Below are 17,281 nucleotides of genomic sequence, written 5' to 3'. Positions count from 1 at the left end.
AAGGACTAACCAGAGTCAGATTCAGGTCTCAAAATATGAACCGTTTTGGATACAGAAAGTGAAGGGGATGGGGGGCGGCTGATCCGTAAGAAAACTTCTAAGCATTATTGTAGCATAAATAATACGGCATCTTTCACCTCAAATGGCCTAACACTTCATAAAGTGATATGAGCTTCACTCGTTGCTGAAATGCAGCTATTTCTGAAGTGGAACCTGATATCTTTTTTTTTTTTTTTTTTTTTAAACCAACAGAGAGCAATGTTTTAAGGTGGAGAGGGAAGGATATAATATCCGACCAACAGTAGGTGTAAGCTAAGGTGGCTTTGCAAAACAGGAAGGTCGGGTAAAATGTATTCTTAGTAACAACATACAATCTAGTGCATCTTAAACTTATGTCCTTAGTTTGCAAATGCAATCCATTTCGAAGAGATCCAGGAAATTCAAGTAAGGTTTTGTCCTCTCTCTTCTAGCGATACTGTTTCACAATGCTTTGCTAGCAGGTTCTCTGGTTCCTTTCCTCTCCTCGCTTAATTTAATGTCCAGTTCTCGCAGCTGGCTGAGGAACCCTGTGTTTGGGCAGATGTCTCTGTGAGAACCCACCGTTTTCAGAGCATCCACGAGCGTCATGTTTTCATGGATCATCAGAAAGGCAAGCACTAACGTTGCAGAGCGGCTCACCCCCATGGCACAGTGGACGAACACTTTACCTGTGAAAGGAAGAGATGCAGCAAGGTGAGCAGGCTGAGGCATTTCTGAAGTGAGGGGAATGCAGGGAGGACAAATACTGCCAGCAACAAGCTGGCAGAACAGCCGTGATGATTGGTGCATACTCATTTATTCATGAACGGCCTGAGATTGTGCTGTAGATCTCAGGCAAGGTGGTACTTCGTACTGAGCACATGCATCTAGCTTAGGCCTCTCAAGAGTTATCAAAGAAAATGCAGTTAACATAGCTTATCTGAAAATGCAGTTAACATAGCTTATCTTGAAGCTCTATTAGCTCTAGAGAAAAGGGACCTAAGCACTGAAGTTACATTCTGTAAATTGAATGTTACGAATGTCCTTCCCTGACAGAAGCTGTTGCATGGTGAACTGTTTTATTTTTTTCATGTAATGTGCAAAGAATGCTGTGGAAATCGGGTTGGTTGGTTTGAGGTAGGAGGCTGATTTTCAAAAACTGGCATATTTTTCAAAAAAATGGTTGCCAACTTATATGGAGACTGCTGTGTAGCTCCAGGGTGCTTTTGCAGCTGATGAAGCCCAGATCCCTGGGGATCTGCTGGCTGTTATGCTATAGGAAAACTCTCACCATGCAGGAGAGTGGGGCAGAGAAACCTAGGCTGGATTCTCTGCTCCCAACCCAGTTCTCATCTAAGCCTTCTGGGTTCTCAGGTATTTGTTTCCAGATTAAAATAGCTGAAATTTTCTGTCAAAGGAGAAGATCTGTGTGACAAAACTCATTAGTGTAATTTTCTGTGGAAAAAAAAAGAAACGGTTTTGGCAGAAAACTTTGGCCCAGCCCTGACTGTGATCATTGACAAGTTCCATAAACTCTGTAGGACAGTCTGCCTGTAAAAACGGTCTCATAATTTACTGTGTCTCAGCAGCCCAGTGTGAGCTATAACTAGGGATTTAATAAAGCACTTCGAGTGAAAGCAGTAAGGTCTCGCAGCCAGTCGGAGTCAGAGCAAACTCTGGAACAAATGGAAATTATGATAACTAGGCCATAATCCAAACTCTGCTGACAAAAATTCAGCAGGCTGCGGGTCAGACTCATAGCTTTTGGCTTAGTTCATTAACTTGTGCTGCTTCTCTAGCTTTAATGGACACCCGGCCCAGGCTCCAGTTGTGAAGCATTTAGGCACGTGAAGCGTTTCAGCCAGCACTCACAGGTGCCGGCAGGGAGCGGGAGCAGAGCTGTCATGCCATGCAGGCCCAGCGTCCCCAGGCTGGAGCCCGTCTGGGATGCAAAGGACAGGACCTCAGGCTGTGCCAGGAGGCAATTCTCTCAGGGTGAAAGCCCTGCGGTGCTATAATCTTACCCCCATGCTCCACTCCTGGTGTCGGCCCCTGGGCTGGTGCAGCTGCCCTGCCTGGCTCCCTAAGGTCTGGTCACAGCCTGGTCCCTGCCATGCCTGGAGCAGCCTCACAGCCTCTCTGCCCAACTCCATGCCCGCGTCCTCAAATACTACACTCAGCCTGAGCTTTGCTGCTAGTGTATGGAAAAGCCATTTGGCTCACGTTGAGACTTTCTCCCAAAGCTTCTCGGTGCCTCCCTCTTACCTCCTGAAGTGTTTAAGGCTTTGCCTATGAAATTGGCAGCATCATAGAAGAAGATACTTAAATCAAAGGAAGGATCATCAAATGCTTCTATTCCGAAGTACTCTATTTGCAGATCTTTGTAATATCTGGCTCCTGTGTTGATGCTATATGGCCCATCTGCTGCATTGAGGATATGAGTTATGTTGAGGCTTTGAATAGTAGTTATACTCCTAGCAGCCCACCTGTTGGAAGACACGAAGGTTCATTGGCGTCATGCCTAACATTCTGCTAAAACATCACCATTTAACGTTTGGGCCTGCTCCCTCTAGAGAAGGATGCAGGGATTGCAGCTTGCTTACAGCGTGGCACATTGTCCTCAGTCCTGTGCAAATGGAAAATGCAACGTGGTGGTATGGGAAGCAGCATGAGCATAAGCTTGCCTGTGAGGTGCTGTTAGGTGAACATGTCTCCCTGCAGACAACTCCTGAGAACATAGCTTGCTGCACAAACCGGTCAAGATCTTCCTTCAAATACTTGTGTAACAAGTTCTCCAGCTAACCTTTCGCTCATAGTGTACATTGAGTGGCAAGGGCAGGAATGCACCCAGATGCAGCACCTCATTCCTGGTCCATCATGCTTAGCAGCTGAGTTCTCCTCCTTTCCAGCCATAAACTAGGGCTGAAGCTATTCCACAAAACAGTGATCTTTTACAGATGAATTCATAAGGAGGAAGAGGAGGAGGAGTTGGAAAAAAACTGTAGAATCATAGAAATGAAGTGTTGTTGTGCCAGCCTGATGATCTACGTAGCCTACAGTAATCCAAAGAGAAGGAAGCAGCACCAAATAGGAGCGGTCAAAATTATGAAGCACTTGCATGAAAAGTCTTATTCTATATTTTCAATTTTACTATCTTTGAAAGCAAGTTTAGATTTGGAATGCCAAAATCTGTGCTGCATAACTCATTGGGGTCCTCCTCCACCCGGCTTCTGATCCTGCCAGCCCTGGGTTTGACTCTGAGAGCTACTGTGCTACTGTGATCTCGTCTGCTGCCTGACAGCAGTTTCCAGGGCAGAAAATGCTTCTCACAGTTGACACCAGTTTAGGATGAGTTCTTTAAAGACTTTTGGCTAGAATACAGATAATTCTTACCATACCAAAATCTGCTGTGGCTCATGGAATACAGAAAAAAAAAAAAAAAAACCCAAACCTCAAGCAGACTATAAATTACCCTTTTGTCCATCATATTTTTCATGACATTTAAACACCTTGTGTTATCAGTTTTGGAAGCTTGTGTTGTAAAAACATTCCTGCAGACCCAGTAACCGGTCCCCAGTGCACCACTTCCCCTCCTCCTCCTCCCAGAGTCCAATAACGTCTTAATAATAGGACCATATGTTCTTACGCATCTCCCAGGTAAATATTTGGCCAGACTTGGTCCACGTGGTTATCAGACCCTCCTCTGAACCAAAGCAGTCGCTGGAGGTCTGCTAGAGCTGGTGTTTCATAGGATGCTGTGCCCCCTGCGCTGCTGCTTGGAAAGGAGTTGTCTCTGGTGTGAAGCATCTTGCTCCTCTCTTCACACACTCAGGTTGTATCAGAGACAGCTTTTCTGAAATGAATTAAGAGGAATTATTTCATACAGAAATAATATTCCCCGCGAAGCAGTCCTGCTCATTACCCTCCAAACGGCATTACATTATTATAACTGGTGTGTGCAGTAGGGCCTGCAGGTGTTGCTGAAGGCATCCAGAGAGCAGGGCTGACTCTGTAGTGCAACTCTACAGGCGTGTAATTCATCCCCTGAGAGAGCAGCAGCATAAGATGATATGATTTAATTTCTTGTCAAGTAAGGCTGTTGAAAAAGAATGTCCTGTGCCACTCCAGCACGGTGCTGACTGACCCTCATAGGTGCAGGTATTATTGCTGTTACTGCAGTGCTGATGAGTGTAATACGGGAAAGCTGCAGTATTTTATGCTGGAGAGTTACAGAAGTGTTTGTGCACACTCATTTCTTGTTAGCTAGAACTGCAAGTCTTTGAATGGACCGGCTCACAAGGCTTCTAGCACCAAGATGGGAATCTTAGGATGTCTGTAAGACATATATTCACGTAGTGTATGTGCATACATAAATAAAATGCATGTGTGTGTAACTGTTCTTTCATTTCTAATGATGCATTTATACGCACATACACAAGTGTACATGCATATATGCATATAAATAGAAACAGCAAATTTGAACCATTTTTTCCTATATCTCAAGTGAATATTCCTCATCTATACTGGTATGCTTGTCTCTTGTCCGCCTCAGCCTCTCTTCTGGGAGCTGTTCCACTTTGTATAAATAATATGATAGCTATTTTGCCTCCAGAGAGAGGCCATTTCTCTCATCTGAAGGAGAGGGCACTTACCTGCAATGTGAAGAAAAAAGAGCATCTGAATTTGGGAAAATTATGAAGCTGAAAGTTCTGGCTTTGTTGCCATGTTAAAAATCCCATCTAGGACTGCTTTACTCCCTTACAGATCCTGCAGTAGAGTACGTGGGCCCCTTTTGCAACACTGCTCTCTTAGACCCAGGAGGCTCAGTACAAACAGAGGCAGAATGCCATCAAGAGCAAGAGTTCAAAGACATCCAAGGAAGCCCTTCTCTGAGACTTCAGGAGCGTTTGTCCTGCCAGGATTTCATTATCTGGAATTGCTGTTCTCACCTCCAGAGAGCACTGATGAGGTTTGTTTGGTTGGTTGTTGGTATTAAAGCCATAGTCAGTGCGGGAGCCTCATGAGAACTTGTTCCCATTGTGAGATGGGTGGTCTGTGCTTGTTCTGCAAAAGGTTATGTGATGTCACACGCTTATTACTTGCACTGTAATACCTGAATACCTCAATCTAGAGTACTGGTTTATTTTCTCAGCAATTCTAGGAAGTCCTTGGTAGACCTTTAGAAGTCATCTAGTCTGTCCCTTGCCTGACCACAGCATCAGCCAGATGGGCATTGCTCCTAAAGCACTACCAACAACTTTGTCCTAACAGCTGGGTACCTTACTTTAAACAGCGTAGGCTGAATGGAGGATACAAGCAAGAATGCTTATGGGAAGATTAGTACAGTGACACAAGGCATAATATTGATCACACCACATATATTCCTGTGACTTGCTTCCCCTGATCCCCTCTTTCTCTTCCTCCCAAAAACATTAAGAGCAGTTACAGCTTTTTGTGCATTCCAATATAAAGGGAGACTCCCTAGGGTAACTACTTTATAAGCAAAATACGAAAAGCACAGTGAAAAATGATGGGAGAGATGGAAAAACATTGCCTGGTTTTACCTTTCATGATGAAGGAAGGGAACTAAATATGAGTAACTCAGGCAAGTAGAGAAGGAATATATAGATAAAAGCCTACCACTTTTTCAGGGCACAGAACACCAAGAGCTTTAGTAAAAGATTATGCTACACTCCCCAGCACAGATTAGCATGAAGAATAGCCCCCCAAAAAGGTATTATGTATTACCTTACAAATCTTAGTGCCTTGCAGTAGTCGTGCCCTGTGCTCACGAGCTACTGCCAGCATCACTATGATCTGTTTATACTTCCACCAGCACAGAATGTTAAGCTGAAGCAGTAGAGGGAAAGCAAGAAAAGGATAACAGAGGTTCTACATCAGGAGATTCAGAAGGCTGTGGGCTAATTTTCAAGGAGAGTGGACGAGTCTCAGTCACTGCAGGTATTAAAAAGCTGAAGCTGTGGAGGTAAGCAGATGGTTCCTACGCTTTCAGTTGTTGTAGCCCTCATTGCTTTTAACTTCTGTTGTAGTATGTCAGCTTGTTAAGATAATGGAGAGAGAAAAAGAGATGGCATTGCCAGGCCTCTTGTTCTGGGTCTGACTTTGCAGTGGTTCTCTTGGCCTGCTAGAGCTGAGACCTTTTGGTAATGGTGGAACTCAGCAAGCGAGTCCAGCCACTGCAGCCAGCAAGGTGCTTTGCAACAGAGCTCCCTTTCATACAGCAATCCTCTTCCCCTGAAACGCATTAGCATGATTTGCTTCCCATGACTAATTCCAGAGAAGTGAGCTCCTCATGTCAACGCTCAGCATGGCTCCTCCCAGCCACGCCGCTCTCCCTGCTGTGCTGGCCTTGAAACTGAATTACTCCATGGGGCCTTCAGGAGAAACTTGGAAATAACTATAGCAGATGACTGGACTAATGAGAAAAGTAATATGAATTTTTTAATTGAGGACCAGGGACTTAGCTCAGGGTTTCCTCCCTGCCCCCTTCTACTTTGAGATGTTGCGAAGTTAGCATCTCAAAAGTGCTGCCACAGGTCACATTTCTCTATGCTTCCCCCTCTGTGTGGCTCAGAGAAGCTGCTCTGGGTGGAAACAGACAGCAGGATGGCAGGATCCTCTGTGATGGGTGGAAAAAAGAAGGTCACTAATGCCTTCTGCAGAGGTCTAGTCCATGCAGATTAGGGAGGATTGCTTCTCTTTTGGAACTGCAGCCTGGAAGTACCTAAGGCCATCTCATTGTATTCTTTGTTTCTACCTTTCTGTTTTTTTTTTCCCCTGCATACTAGAGACACTTGAGACTGGATAGAGCTTCTGAAGGCAATCCAGGCGGATTAACCTCCTTGCTTCATGGGGAGAAGGCAAGGAGGCAAACACTTTGAAACCCTTCTGAAGTTAACCATCAGTCACCAAGCATCCACAGCACCGGGGTGCGCCCTGACAGGTCTTGCTGGGCTCCACACCTCAGCTGTGCTTCTTGCAGAGCTTTGTATCTCAACTAATGTTATCCTGCTGCTTGAGTACTTCAGTCTGCAAGAGATTTTTCTTTTGTTTGTTTTTTTCTTCCAACGCTAGGAAAAAAAAAATGCCATTTTCTAATGCAGATTTTTTCTGGCAAAGAAAAAAAATATGCACAGCTTCCACTGACTTGAATTATCCAAAGCATTTAAGAGATTTGTGTTGGACTTGCAGATTCCAGCCTAAGAAAATATCAAACTTCTGAGGAAAAAAAAAAAAAAAAAGAGAAAGAAAGAAAAAAGGAAATCCTCTGATGTGTAGAGGATTTGATATAATTCATTTTGGTATCTCAAAAGGAAAAAAAAAAAAAGGCCATTTCCCTTTTTTTTTCCATTAAAAATGCTTCTTTTTTTGGAATTTGAGTTTATCATTGCATAAAATCCTTTAAAATATGAAAACAAGACAAAGTGGCATGTTCCTGGTTGAGGAAAACACGTTTTGTGTAATTAAACACACACACAAAACTAACCAAGCATCTTTCGTTTTCACTCCTGCAGCATGAGGAGGGCCTGCTGCCATTCTGCAGTAGTATTACCATGCCTCCTAAGGCCAGAACTGAGTTGTAGAAGCTGAACTATCCCACTTCCCAAGAGGAGCCAGCCCATCACAGGGCAGCAGCTGGCCCCCAGGTCCTGCCCTACCGCCACCACGTCCCCTGCACCTTCCCAGCTGGCAAGGCTCTGCTGGTGGCTGTGGCGACAGCCTGGGGAGTGACAGGTGTCTTTCAGTGACACAAGGTGGTTGTGGCTTCAGGAACAGCAGGACTGCTGGTTTGGGGTGGACCTGTTGTTTCCATGATAAGGCAAACACTGGGTAACAGTAACATGACCCTGAAAACTTCTGCAGCCAAATATCCTGAACTCACTGAAACAAAACCCTGCAAATTAGGTGGTTTGCAATACTAAAGCATGAGGTCAGAATATAATTCACATGAAAAACAAACAAAAATGGGCCCACTGAAGCATTTTAAATTGCTGTCTCTCCCGTTTTTCCATCTCTTTTCTCTGATCGAGCTACTCTGCAGTCGTCTTTTCCCCTCTTTTCTCACAGGTAGTGCTTCACACTATGGCTCTTTGTCCTCCTGATGGAAAAATCCAGATGGAAAGAAGTATAGTTCACAGGGAAACGATCATGTAAGTGAAATTAATCTTTCAGATACTGTAATGTGAAACCTGATCTTCCTTTTTGTTAAGAAGACCCAATCCGTGTCTCTACATTTTGGCCAAAATCTGATGCTAAGAGAACCCTGGAGTCTCTTGAGGTAGAGCTGAAAGCCTCGTGTGCAGAAACAGGCACATTTAAAAGCAATCGCAGAGTTAAAACAGCCAGATGGGAACCTAGCAGGCAACTGAGAGGGGAACTCTCTGTTTTCCTTGCAAGCCTACAGGGGCTTGTTTGCAGGAATTAGAATCTCTCACCAGCGGTTCGCTGCAGCTCTAATACCAAGTGGTATTGAAAATGAGAAGCAGGTTATGGCTGATGGCTTAAATGAGGCACCTATGGGAATTTTGAAATGAGATCCTGGACGCGTCTCAGTATAAAGCGTGCACATGGCAGAGCAATATTGCTTTCTTGGCTGACTGCATCATATATTATGGTCTTTTATTTTGCCCACGCTCAAGCAGCAGGGAACAGCAGAAGTTCATTGCTCCTGCTCACTGCTTAAGCCCTGCTCTGCCTTGCCAGAGGCTGTGCCCCTACCTTTCAAAAAGCAGAGGCAGTCCTTCGGCCCCTGTGCGGGTACATGCTCAGTGCAGCACTGTATTAATGCCATTTCCATTATTTTGGACTGAAGAGAAAAGCAGAATGTACAATTAAGATTATGCTGCCTGATATTTTTTGTTTTATTTTCTGGGAGGTTTTTTTTTTTTTTTTTTTTTTTAAGAGAATTTATGATTTGGGAAAGATGCCAGACAGAGGGCTCTGGCACATGCAGCCCTCGCTGTAGCCATGGCTCTGCCAGTGTGGGACCCACACTGCAGTACTGCTTGGCTGGCCAGGGAGAGCCCAAGCATGGCACTCCTCCACTGCTCTGCCTTGCCCGATACCTCTGTAGCGGGCTGGAGGGGATCAGTTTCTGCTTGCGAGGTGCTGGAGGTGGGCTGAGGAACAACCAATCCACACGTGTTCTCAAGGCCATATCTTTCCGTGGGGGAGAAACTTAGTGCTGACCTCAGCTCCATCCTGCCTCCCCCAGCCTCCCTTGTCAGAGCCGCACGGCCTGGGCAATGGCACCTGCCCACATCCTAAAGGTGTGCAAATGGGGACGACAGGTGCAGAAATGGGACATCCTCACTGCTTGCGGGATGGCAGCTTTGGCATCTGCAGATTCCAGGTTCAAAGGAGAAAAAAATAATAAGTAAAGTATTACCTTAGCAGCTGGCATCTTTGAGCTATTCTGTGCACTATCCCCAGCAAGGCAGCGCTGCCCTCCACAGGCTCCTACCGAAATTTCCAGCTCGGCTGTGGATGTCTGACAAGCAGGGGGTGATGCTCTCTCCCCTTTGGCTCTCTTCTGGAGCACTGCTGTCCAGGGCACCACTGATAGGGATTAAAAACAAAAAACAGAAACTACCTCCAAACTACTGTTTCTCTTGGCACATCTCGACCTGCCTGATGCTGCTCCCCGAATTAGAATAGCTGTAGTTGTAATCCCACTGCCAGCAGCCATTCCTGTGCTGCGTGCTGTGATCAGCAGCGTCCCAGCTTGCCATGCCACTAACTGTTTCTAATAGTAGAAACTTCACTCCCATCTTATGTAAGGAGCGGGGCAGAGCGGCTGCGGCTTGTGACGTGCTCAGGCAGAAGCTTCCTGGGGCAGCATGTGCCCAAGGGCAGAGCTCCAGCCGGAGCAGAAGCAGTGACCTTGATATGTGTAAGGGCTCAGCGGCACTGCCAGCCCCGCACTGAGATGCTGTCGGTGTCATGGGCTGTCAATAGGTGTCAGTTATGGGCTCGATATCTGCCCATCTGACACACGTATTGTCAAACAGGCTGGATTCTGAGAGGGGGAGAAAAAAAGCTCTGCAAGCTTCAGGAAAGACAAACAAAGATGTTAATGTACTGCTATTAAAACAGGCTCCTAAGCACGAGCTCCTCTGCAGGCAGCATGGATTTGTATAACTGTGGATTAAGGAGTGTTTTTCTTCTCCTTGATTTACTCCTTAAATGACTTTTGTCTGACTGCTGCTGTCAATACAAAATTGATGGTGCTGTCAAGCTCTCGAGATTTCAGAATATGTGAAGGCTCAAGTCAATGATTTTTCCTATTTCTCAGTAGTTTTGCAGAGGTATCTTGCAGCTGCCTCTCTCTCCCTGCACAGTTACTGTAAGCAGTGAAGTGCTCTCCCTCGCTTGAAAGGGTACGTATAAGAATGGCACCTTTTGATAAAGTTGACAAAGCTGTACAAACTCTTTGCAGTAGAATTAAGAGCAGAAAGACTTCAAAACTCCACAGTGGAAGATCTATTTTGGCACTTAAGTTTTATTTTATTTTATTTTATTTTATTTTATTTTATTTTATTTTTATTTCAGGGAAATCTTAGAGCTCTCAAAGGATGCTCTCAGCTTTGTTGGTGTGGATTAGAGCAATTTTTCTTTAGATTTTTAGTGGCTGGTTTTTGATTAATTGATGCACAACAGACCTGCCCCATGCCCAAGGCTTGGTGTTGATACCCCAGAGCCTCACAGCATTGGGCAGAACATGAGCAAGGGCCATTGTGCACCAGAAGTTTTGAGGAGGGCTCTTTCCACCTCTCACTCATCAGGTTTTATACTGCTGTTTTTGTGAAGCTTGCTGAGGTTTTGCATGGGCTGCAGGCTGATGCCCGAGCTGGTAGGGTGGGAGCGAGGCAAAGCACAGCCCCATGGCTGCCCAGGGCTGAGCTGAGAGCACAGGGAGCCTTTGCTGAGGGCTGTGCCTGCTGGAGGCTGTTTGGAATGGACACGTGGGAAATAGACTGCACATTTCAGTCCATTTTCCCAAAGCAAACCTCTGTGCCTCCAGCACAGCCCTAGGAAGGCTCTCCTCTGCCTGAGAAAGTCTCAGTGAGCAGGAATATGTTGAGGATTGTGAGATTCTCAGGTACTGGGAGCCATCCATGCACCCTGTATAGCATTACCATTCTTTATTTGCAGTGCCTGGCATCCCAAGCAGACATTTTTTCTGGTGCTTTTCTTGTGTTCTCTTGGCAGGCTGGGATTTTGTATGTAGTTTTTCTTACTATCTCTGAATGTTGAGTTTATTTCAAGGTGAAATATTGGCATTTGTTGTTGTTGTTATTGTTTTGGACTTCTTTTTTCTTTATCATACATTACTGTCATATTTTTAGTAAAACTATGTGGGAAGAGCTGTTGCAGGAGAGTGAGGATCGAGACTAAGCCATTCAGAAACAACCTCTGTGATTGCAGGAAAAGTATAACAAAACAAAACAAAACAAAACAAAACCCTCCAAAACCTCAAAAAAAGAGCAAGAAAGTTAATTTAAGCTTGCACTCATTTTTAGCAAGATCTTGAAAGTGATTGGTTTTAGAATTAAAAAAATCTTGTAATATGTTTTGACATGATATGTGATGTATCCATCGGGAGACGAGAAAGGAGTAATTGTAGAAGGAAAACTGCTACATGCCTATCAGAAAGGAAACAAAGATATCTTCTGTCAAGGAACTACAAAGCAGACATTTTGTTCTGGGATAACCAGCGGAGCACTGCTACTGCATCAGCTGGTAGAGCTGGAAGAGTTGGGCAAGCTTTTGGTGAACAAGAAAGACCATATCTTTTCCCAATTATGCCGGCAGCTTTGATTTGCACGCTACCTTTACTGACAGCCCTTGCATCAGAGCAGCTCAGCAGCAAGGCTGGTACTGAAACGTGGTAGTTTTTCCATTTTGCCAGAAGATGGCAGAAGAAAGCAACCTTGTGTGCTTCAAAAACAGCGCACTCATGGCTGGCTGTAAGAGCTGTTAGTGACATAGGAGAAACTGCTGTGGTTGGATGGGAGAAAAATGTGAAGGGCACTGAATCAATGAAGTTGGTATTGACCTGGGCAGATTCATCAACTGATCTACACTGTATCTTTTTCTATGCAGATTTTCTATGTAAGAAAAGCCTGCAACTGTGCTCATTCTTCCTACACACAGTACAATTTGGCCTGGGTTTGCTCCAAGGCCAAAATCTTTTGTAACAAACCGGGCTCTGTTGGTGTCCAGCACATAATGCTATCAGCCCAAGTGAAAATCAGGCTGATTTGTTCTGTCTTTTATTCTCTCTTCCCAGAATAATTTCTCCTTCCTTTCCCAGTTCCTCCACTCATGGCAGGAGAAGAGCCCAGACAGTGCAAGCACCTTCACCTTGCTGCTGGAAGAGGGGCAGGTGCTGGATGAACAACAAGCCTGAGCACTGACTGCAGCATAGACTGGCTGCAACATGAGCTGCTGGGCATTGCAGTGGACTAGCAACAGTGGTCAGCTCAGACACCTCCTCTCTCTTCTCCAGGGGAAACTGACCCATCAGCCACGCGGCTGACAAAGAACTTTCAACTGATGTGGTGATGAGGAAAAATAACTGATGATACGGATGCCTATTAGCTGGACAGCAACACCCTTGTCTCATGAGATGATGCTAAGACAGACCCCAGTGCCTTCTACTCTTGGGATTCTGGTTCTGCTTGGCTTTTTAAGGTATTGTTCTTCACATTGTTCTATTAGTCAAAAAGACTTTGGTCTTGGGTTGGTTCCATGGTTAGCAGCTGGAATAACCTTCATCTTGTGAGGAAAACAAGTGATGGCAACCGGAACTGCTGGTAACACCACAAACACACTGTCAGCTTACAGGGCTTTCTATTGCCCTTTGGCTGCCCACCTCTGTCACTGGGTACCCCCTGCTATTTGGAAGTGGATTAAGCCTTCCTGAAAATGAGTAAGTTTAATAGATTGTGAGATGCCTTTGGAGCTGCCTCATCCAGAAAATCCTACATCCCAGGTCCTTCTGCTATACTTTCACCAACTGATCATTTTTGTCGAAGCATCTCAAGGATATGCTGAATCCTGTTCTGGAATTGAGGTGAGCAAGCACAAACCCTTTACATGTTGAAGTTTTAGTAGGCAAGTATGTATTTGGGGAAACAACACTCTCTAGGTATCTCTGTCTATGCTTGAAAAGAAAACCCTCTCTGACCTTTCAGGATTGAAGACTTTACATTAAATGCTAATTTGCCCCCTCTTTCTTTCTTTCTTTCTTTTTTTCCTTCTTTCTTTCTTTCCTTCTTTCCTTCTTTCCTTCTTTCCTTCTTCTTTCTTTCTTTCCTTTTCTTTCCTTCTTTCCTTCTTTCCTTCTTTATCTTTTTTTTTTTTTGAGTGAAGACAATATTGAGAAACAATTCAGTACAGGTAGTTCATCCCTAAAACAAAGGCAAATTCAGGACTGTCAAGGAATTTGAAAGCCCTGGGTTAAAGGATTTTGCAAAGATTTCTGCTGAGTAAGGGCTATATACCTGAGAGGGAAAGAACACTCACATAAGTGAGCTCAAAAGGTTGCAAATTCCTGCAGAACCAAGACAGACATGGTTGTGGTGCTGGATTGCTGCTCATCCCTTGTCCATCGCTTGATCACTGCCACAGATAAGAACTGTGATGCCTGGAGTGCTACATCATGCCTAACCCAAAAGGCCAAATCTGGCCTGAAATCTCACCTGGGGCCTTTTCTCTTTTTGTGGCACCATCAGATGGAGGAAGGTTACTAGTAGCTTGCTGACTGTTGGAACTCAAAAGTGTGCTGCAGAGATGACATGCCTTCTTGTTATAGCTTACTAAACGTCTGCCCCACTTTCTACATCTGTAGTGACAGCAGACTGTATGAGGGTCTGCTATTCATGATTCCAGTTTGCTGTGTCATCCTAAGGTCCTAAATAACTGCGATTACCAAATAACTCCATCTCATCCCTTTGTTAGCTGAAGCATCCAGTGAATGAACAGAAAACTGGTTATATGTACCATCCGCCTCTGCTAGCAGAGGTGTTGGCGCAGTGGCGCGGCTCTCTTTGCACACACCCAGGCTGCCATCTGGCCCGTGACAGTTCCCCTTCGCAGGATACTGCGTCTTGACTTCACAGCTCCTCTGCGTGGCTACACGCTTTCTCAGCATGCCCTATTAGCAGCAGCCTTCCCTGTTTGCAGAGATCTGAAAGCATGCCACCTTTTGGCACAGAGATGCAGCCTGCTACCCCCAGAGGAAATAAAGATAAAATCCTGGCCGAAGAGGAAACTCTGAGAAGACTGCTAAGGTTATGGCTTTCTAAATATTTATCTTTAGTCTGTGTTTGATGCCTTGCTAATGAAGTGACTGGGCTCTTACAGAAACCTACAAGAGGTCAAGCAACTTGGAGGAAAGCAGTGGTTTTCCTGAACTGCAAGACAGAGCGTGTGCAGGGCTGCTCAGGGCCTTTGTGTCCAAGAATTTCATGTGAAGTCTCCTGCAGAAACCTTCAAATCTGAGCTTTATGTATGGCCAGTACAGTTGTGCTCCTTCCTTTTTCTAAAATGAATGGATTTCCCTCCTTACTCTTTGCATTTACTTTGCTTCACTCACCATTTTCCCGAGTGTAGCAAAGAAGCTGTCTGTGGAAACAATAGATGAACAAAAAATTATCAAGGACTTTTTATATGGGGGAAATATTTTTCAAAGGCAGAAAAAGGGAATCTGTCAGGCTATGCACCTAAGCACTATTTATGCCCTTGAAAACCTTTCCCTTAGAGTGCTTAATTGTTCTGTGAAAAGCCATTGCCAGAGGAGGTAATTGGCTATTTTTTATAGAAGGATCCATAACAAAAACATTCAGAGCTATTGTTCTAGGAATTAAAAATATATAAATTAAGAATTATGCAAAAAATATGTTTTGGGGCATAAGCCAGCCTCTCCCGAAACCATGCAAATTCATGTGGTGCAAACAGCAGCAGACACAATGAAATGAGTTGTATACGAAGAACTGAGATCTCAAATGTGATATTATGCAGAAGGTAAAGAGACCGTACTAGATAAGTAACAGCTCAGTGTGTTATCAAGGGTGCACTTCGATTTTGATGAATGTTAAAAGAACCTTTAGCCTTGAAAATAAAGAGGATAATTTCTCTCTAGGCAATGGCTGCTCATGAAAGTCATAAAATAGGAGCATTGGAGCCCTAATTTTATAGTGCTTTTTAAATGATTTTCAAATGGTCCAGCTGCTTTGTGCCATAATATCACGAGGCAGAGATATTTACGCCAGCGATAACAAGCATGCATCAGCCTGCCCGAGCTGCTCTCCGCAGGCAGCCGGCATTAGGCGAAACACATATGGAAAACTGATACTTGCCAATGCGGATTGATCACAACGACACCGTGGCTGGAGCGATCCCGGGAAGCTGCTTTTTGCACCAAACAACTCAACTGCTTTTCTTGTTTGCGTCTCGCCCGTGGAGCACAGGATGTACGCCACCGGTGATTCTGCTTCTATTTTGACTCTTGATCACCTGCCAGTTATACACACCTCCTAGGCCATGCTGTCCTCGGTAGACTGTTTGGAAATAGGAGGGCTAGTTCAGTCCTGGGCTACACCACTGCTTTTTTGTGGGAGTTTCTTCAAGGTTGGGTTTGTCCCCATCACTGATCTTCCCAACTTGCGCTGTGTTTGTTTGCACAGAAATACACACATGCTGCAGATGAGCTCAGAGCAAATGCTACATAGCTCTGCTGAGATGCCGGAGTTGCCACCTTGCCAATTTGGGTATTCATTTCAGAAATCTGATTAGTATTTTATCTTTGCTGTCCCCATTCCTTTGCAAAGCACTGACAGTAGACAGACGCTCTGGGCAAGCAGAGTAGGGCTGAAAGAGTGGGTTGTTTATGAAATATCCCTGTAAAATTAAATAACTCTTTATGTGTTTACCAGCACTGAAGACACAGCACTATTTGTGTTAAGAGAATGTAGGTGGTAATGGGAGATTCTGAGCATGAAAAGAAAGCTTTATTTTATTTATGGCAACGTGTTGCTGTAAGTCTCAAGTCCGTAAGGCTAAGATAAAGCTGGGTAGAAGACATGGTGGCAGGTAGGTGCCTCTGGGAAGTCCCTGGGAGCTGAACATCAGTGGTTGGCAGAATGGGAAACCTCTCTTCCCCAGTGTGGGCAACTTCTGTCCCCCAGTCTGTGTAACTTCTTGTACGTGCTGGATTTCCACATTTGTTTCTCTTTTTCTTTGCTGATCCCAGTGTAGCAAAGCACATTAGCATCTTTTTAAGTCCAGTGCTATTCTTTAAATGTTGAACAACGTTCTCCTTAAGTCAAGTTTTACAACTTTTCATGAACAGAGTGGCCAATGAAATGGGAACACATTTGAGCACATTTTTTTTTCTCATTTAACCAAATTATTAAGGAGTAACTGCAAAAACCCACTGTCCCCTAAAAGATGGGAAACAGGTTTGATAGCAAAGCTTTATGTCACATTCCTTTGATCTTTATCTCATATTTAGATTGTCCAACATTACTTCCCATCACTTTGATCTTATATTTCATAAGAATTTACATAGGCATATCCTGTATCTCTGTTCAATATCTAAATCTTGCAGCTGTTTCAGGAACCCTCAGCTTGATGAATTGCTCAGTAATGGAAAACTCTTTGAATAGCATTGCCTTGAGAAAGATGACAGAAGATAAGTTAAGCCAGCCCAAGGGGAGCAGATCTGCTTTTTCCAAGAATACAAGGAACCAAGATTTTCCTGCAGAATAGAAATGAATGTGTGTTGTGCTGCTCCTGGCTGCATTGTATAGTGCCAACTGCATTCGTTGGTACTTCTGCCTCACTTGCATCTCATCTCTCCAAGATCCAATTTATGGCAGCTGAGATAAAGTATCCTTCAGGGTATTACATTCATCCCTTTCATAAATCAAGAACCACTTTTTGGTACAAGAGATGTGAGTCCAGAAAAAGAGGAAAACATATGGCACTAGGCTTTGTAAATGGCCAACTGGCATGTCTGTGATGGCTGTTTGCAGCTTTTGGCTACTTTTCAAACCAGAAAGTAACATTTTATATGCTGTGTATTCTGATATACTAATAAAACAAACAAACAAACAAAACCCTTTAGAAAAAAATCATTAAGAAAGTTTTTAATCTGCAATTTTCATCTGAAATCTCAGTGTCTTTCTCCCCACTCACTAAAATACGGCATCATTCCCATTTATAGTTGCTTGCT

At 44.3% G+C, this 17,281-nt stretch overlaps 1 protein-coding gene and 1 long non-coding RNA gene across 8 annotated transcripts in view; one reads left to right on the top strand and one right to left on the bottom strand.

The window, feature by feature from the left end:
* LOC112532652 overlaps window positions 1-17,281 on the top strand; it is a 63,190-nt gene that overhangs the window by 41,849 nt on the left and 4,060 nt on the right. Inside the window, exons 5-7 of one of the 3 annotated variants that reach the window (XR_006939559.1) lie at window positions 4,783-4,987; window positions 5,855-8,189; window positions 12,356-15,406. This is a non-coding gene — a long non-coding RNA (uncharacterized LOC112532652). Of the gene's footprint in view, window positions 1-4,782; window positions 4,988-5,854; window positions 15,407-17,281 lie in introns of those variants that run through there. The other 2 variants (XR_006939560.1, XR_006939561.1) reach the window with 2 other exon arrangements.
* Window positions 21-15,528, bottom strand: LOC423731 (dual specificity phosphatase 13-like). 5 transcript variants are annotated; one of them, XM_046943026.1, is made up of 6 exons: window positions 15,405-15,528; window positions 9,428-9,597; window positions 4,671-5,082; window positions 3,665-3,871; window positions 2,284-2,504; window positions 21-707 (listed from the first exon to the last, which is right to left on the bottom strand). In XM_046943026.1, the coding sequence occupies exons 4-6, from the start codon at window positions 3,823-3,825 to the stop codon at window positions 481-483; spliced, it is 609 nt and encodes a 202-aa protein (XP_046798982.1). In that variant the 5' UTR covers window positions 3,826-3,871; window positions 4,671-5,082; window positions 9,428-9,597; window positions 15,405-15,528; the 3' UTR covers window positions 21-480. The 5 variants fall into 5 exon arrangements, with proteins under 5 accessions (XP_046798982.1, XP_040558664.1, XP_046798981.1 ...); XM_040702730.2 differs by having other exon boundaries at window positions 4,968-5,082; XM_046943025.1 differs by lacking the exon at window positions 4,671-5,082.

This window comes from Gallus gallus, chromosome 6 (genome assembly GCF_016699485.2).
Source record: "Gallus gallus isolate bGalGal1 chromosome 6, bGalGal1.mat.broiler.GRCg7b, whole genome shotgun sequence".
NCBI lineage: Eukaryota > Metazoa > Chordata > Aves > Galliformes > Phasianidae > Gallus > Gallus gallus.
The sequence above is the reverse complement of the archived record's forward strand: the minus strand, read 5'-3'. Positions and strand labels throughout refer to the sequence as shown.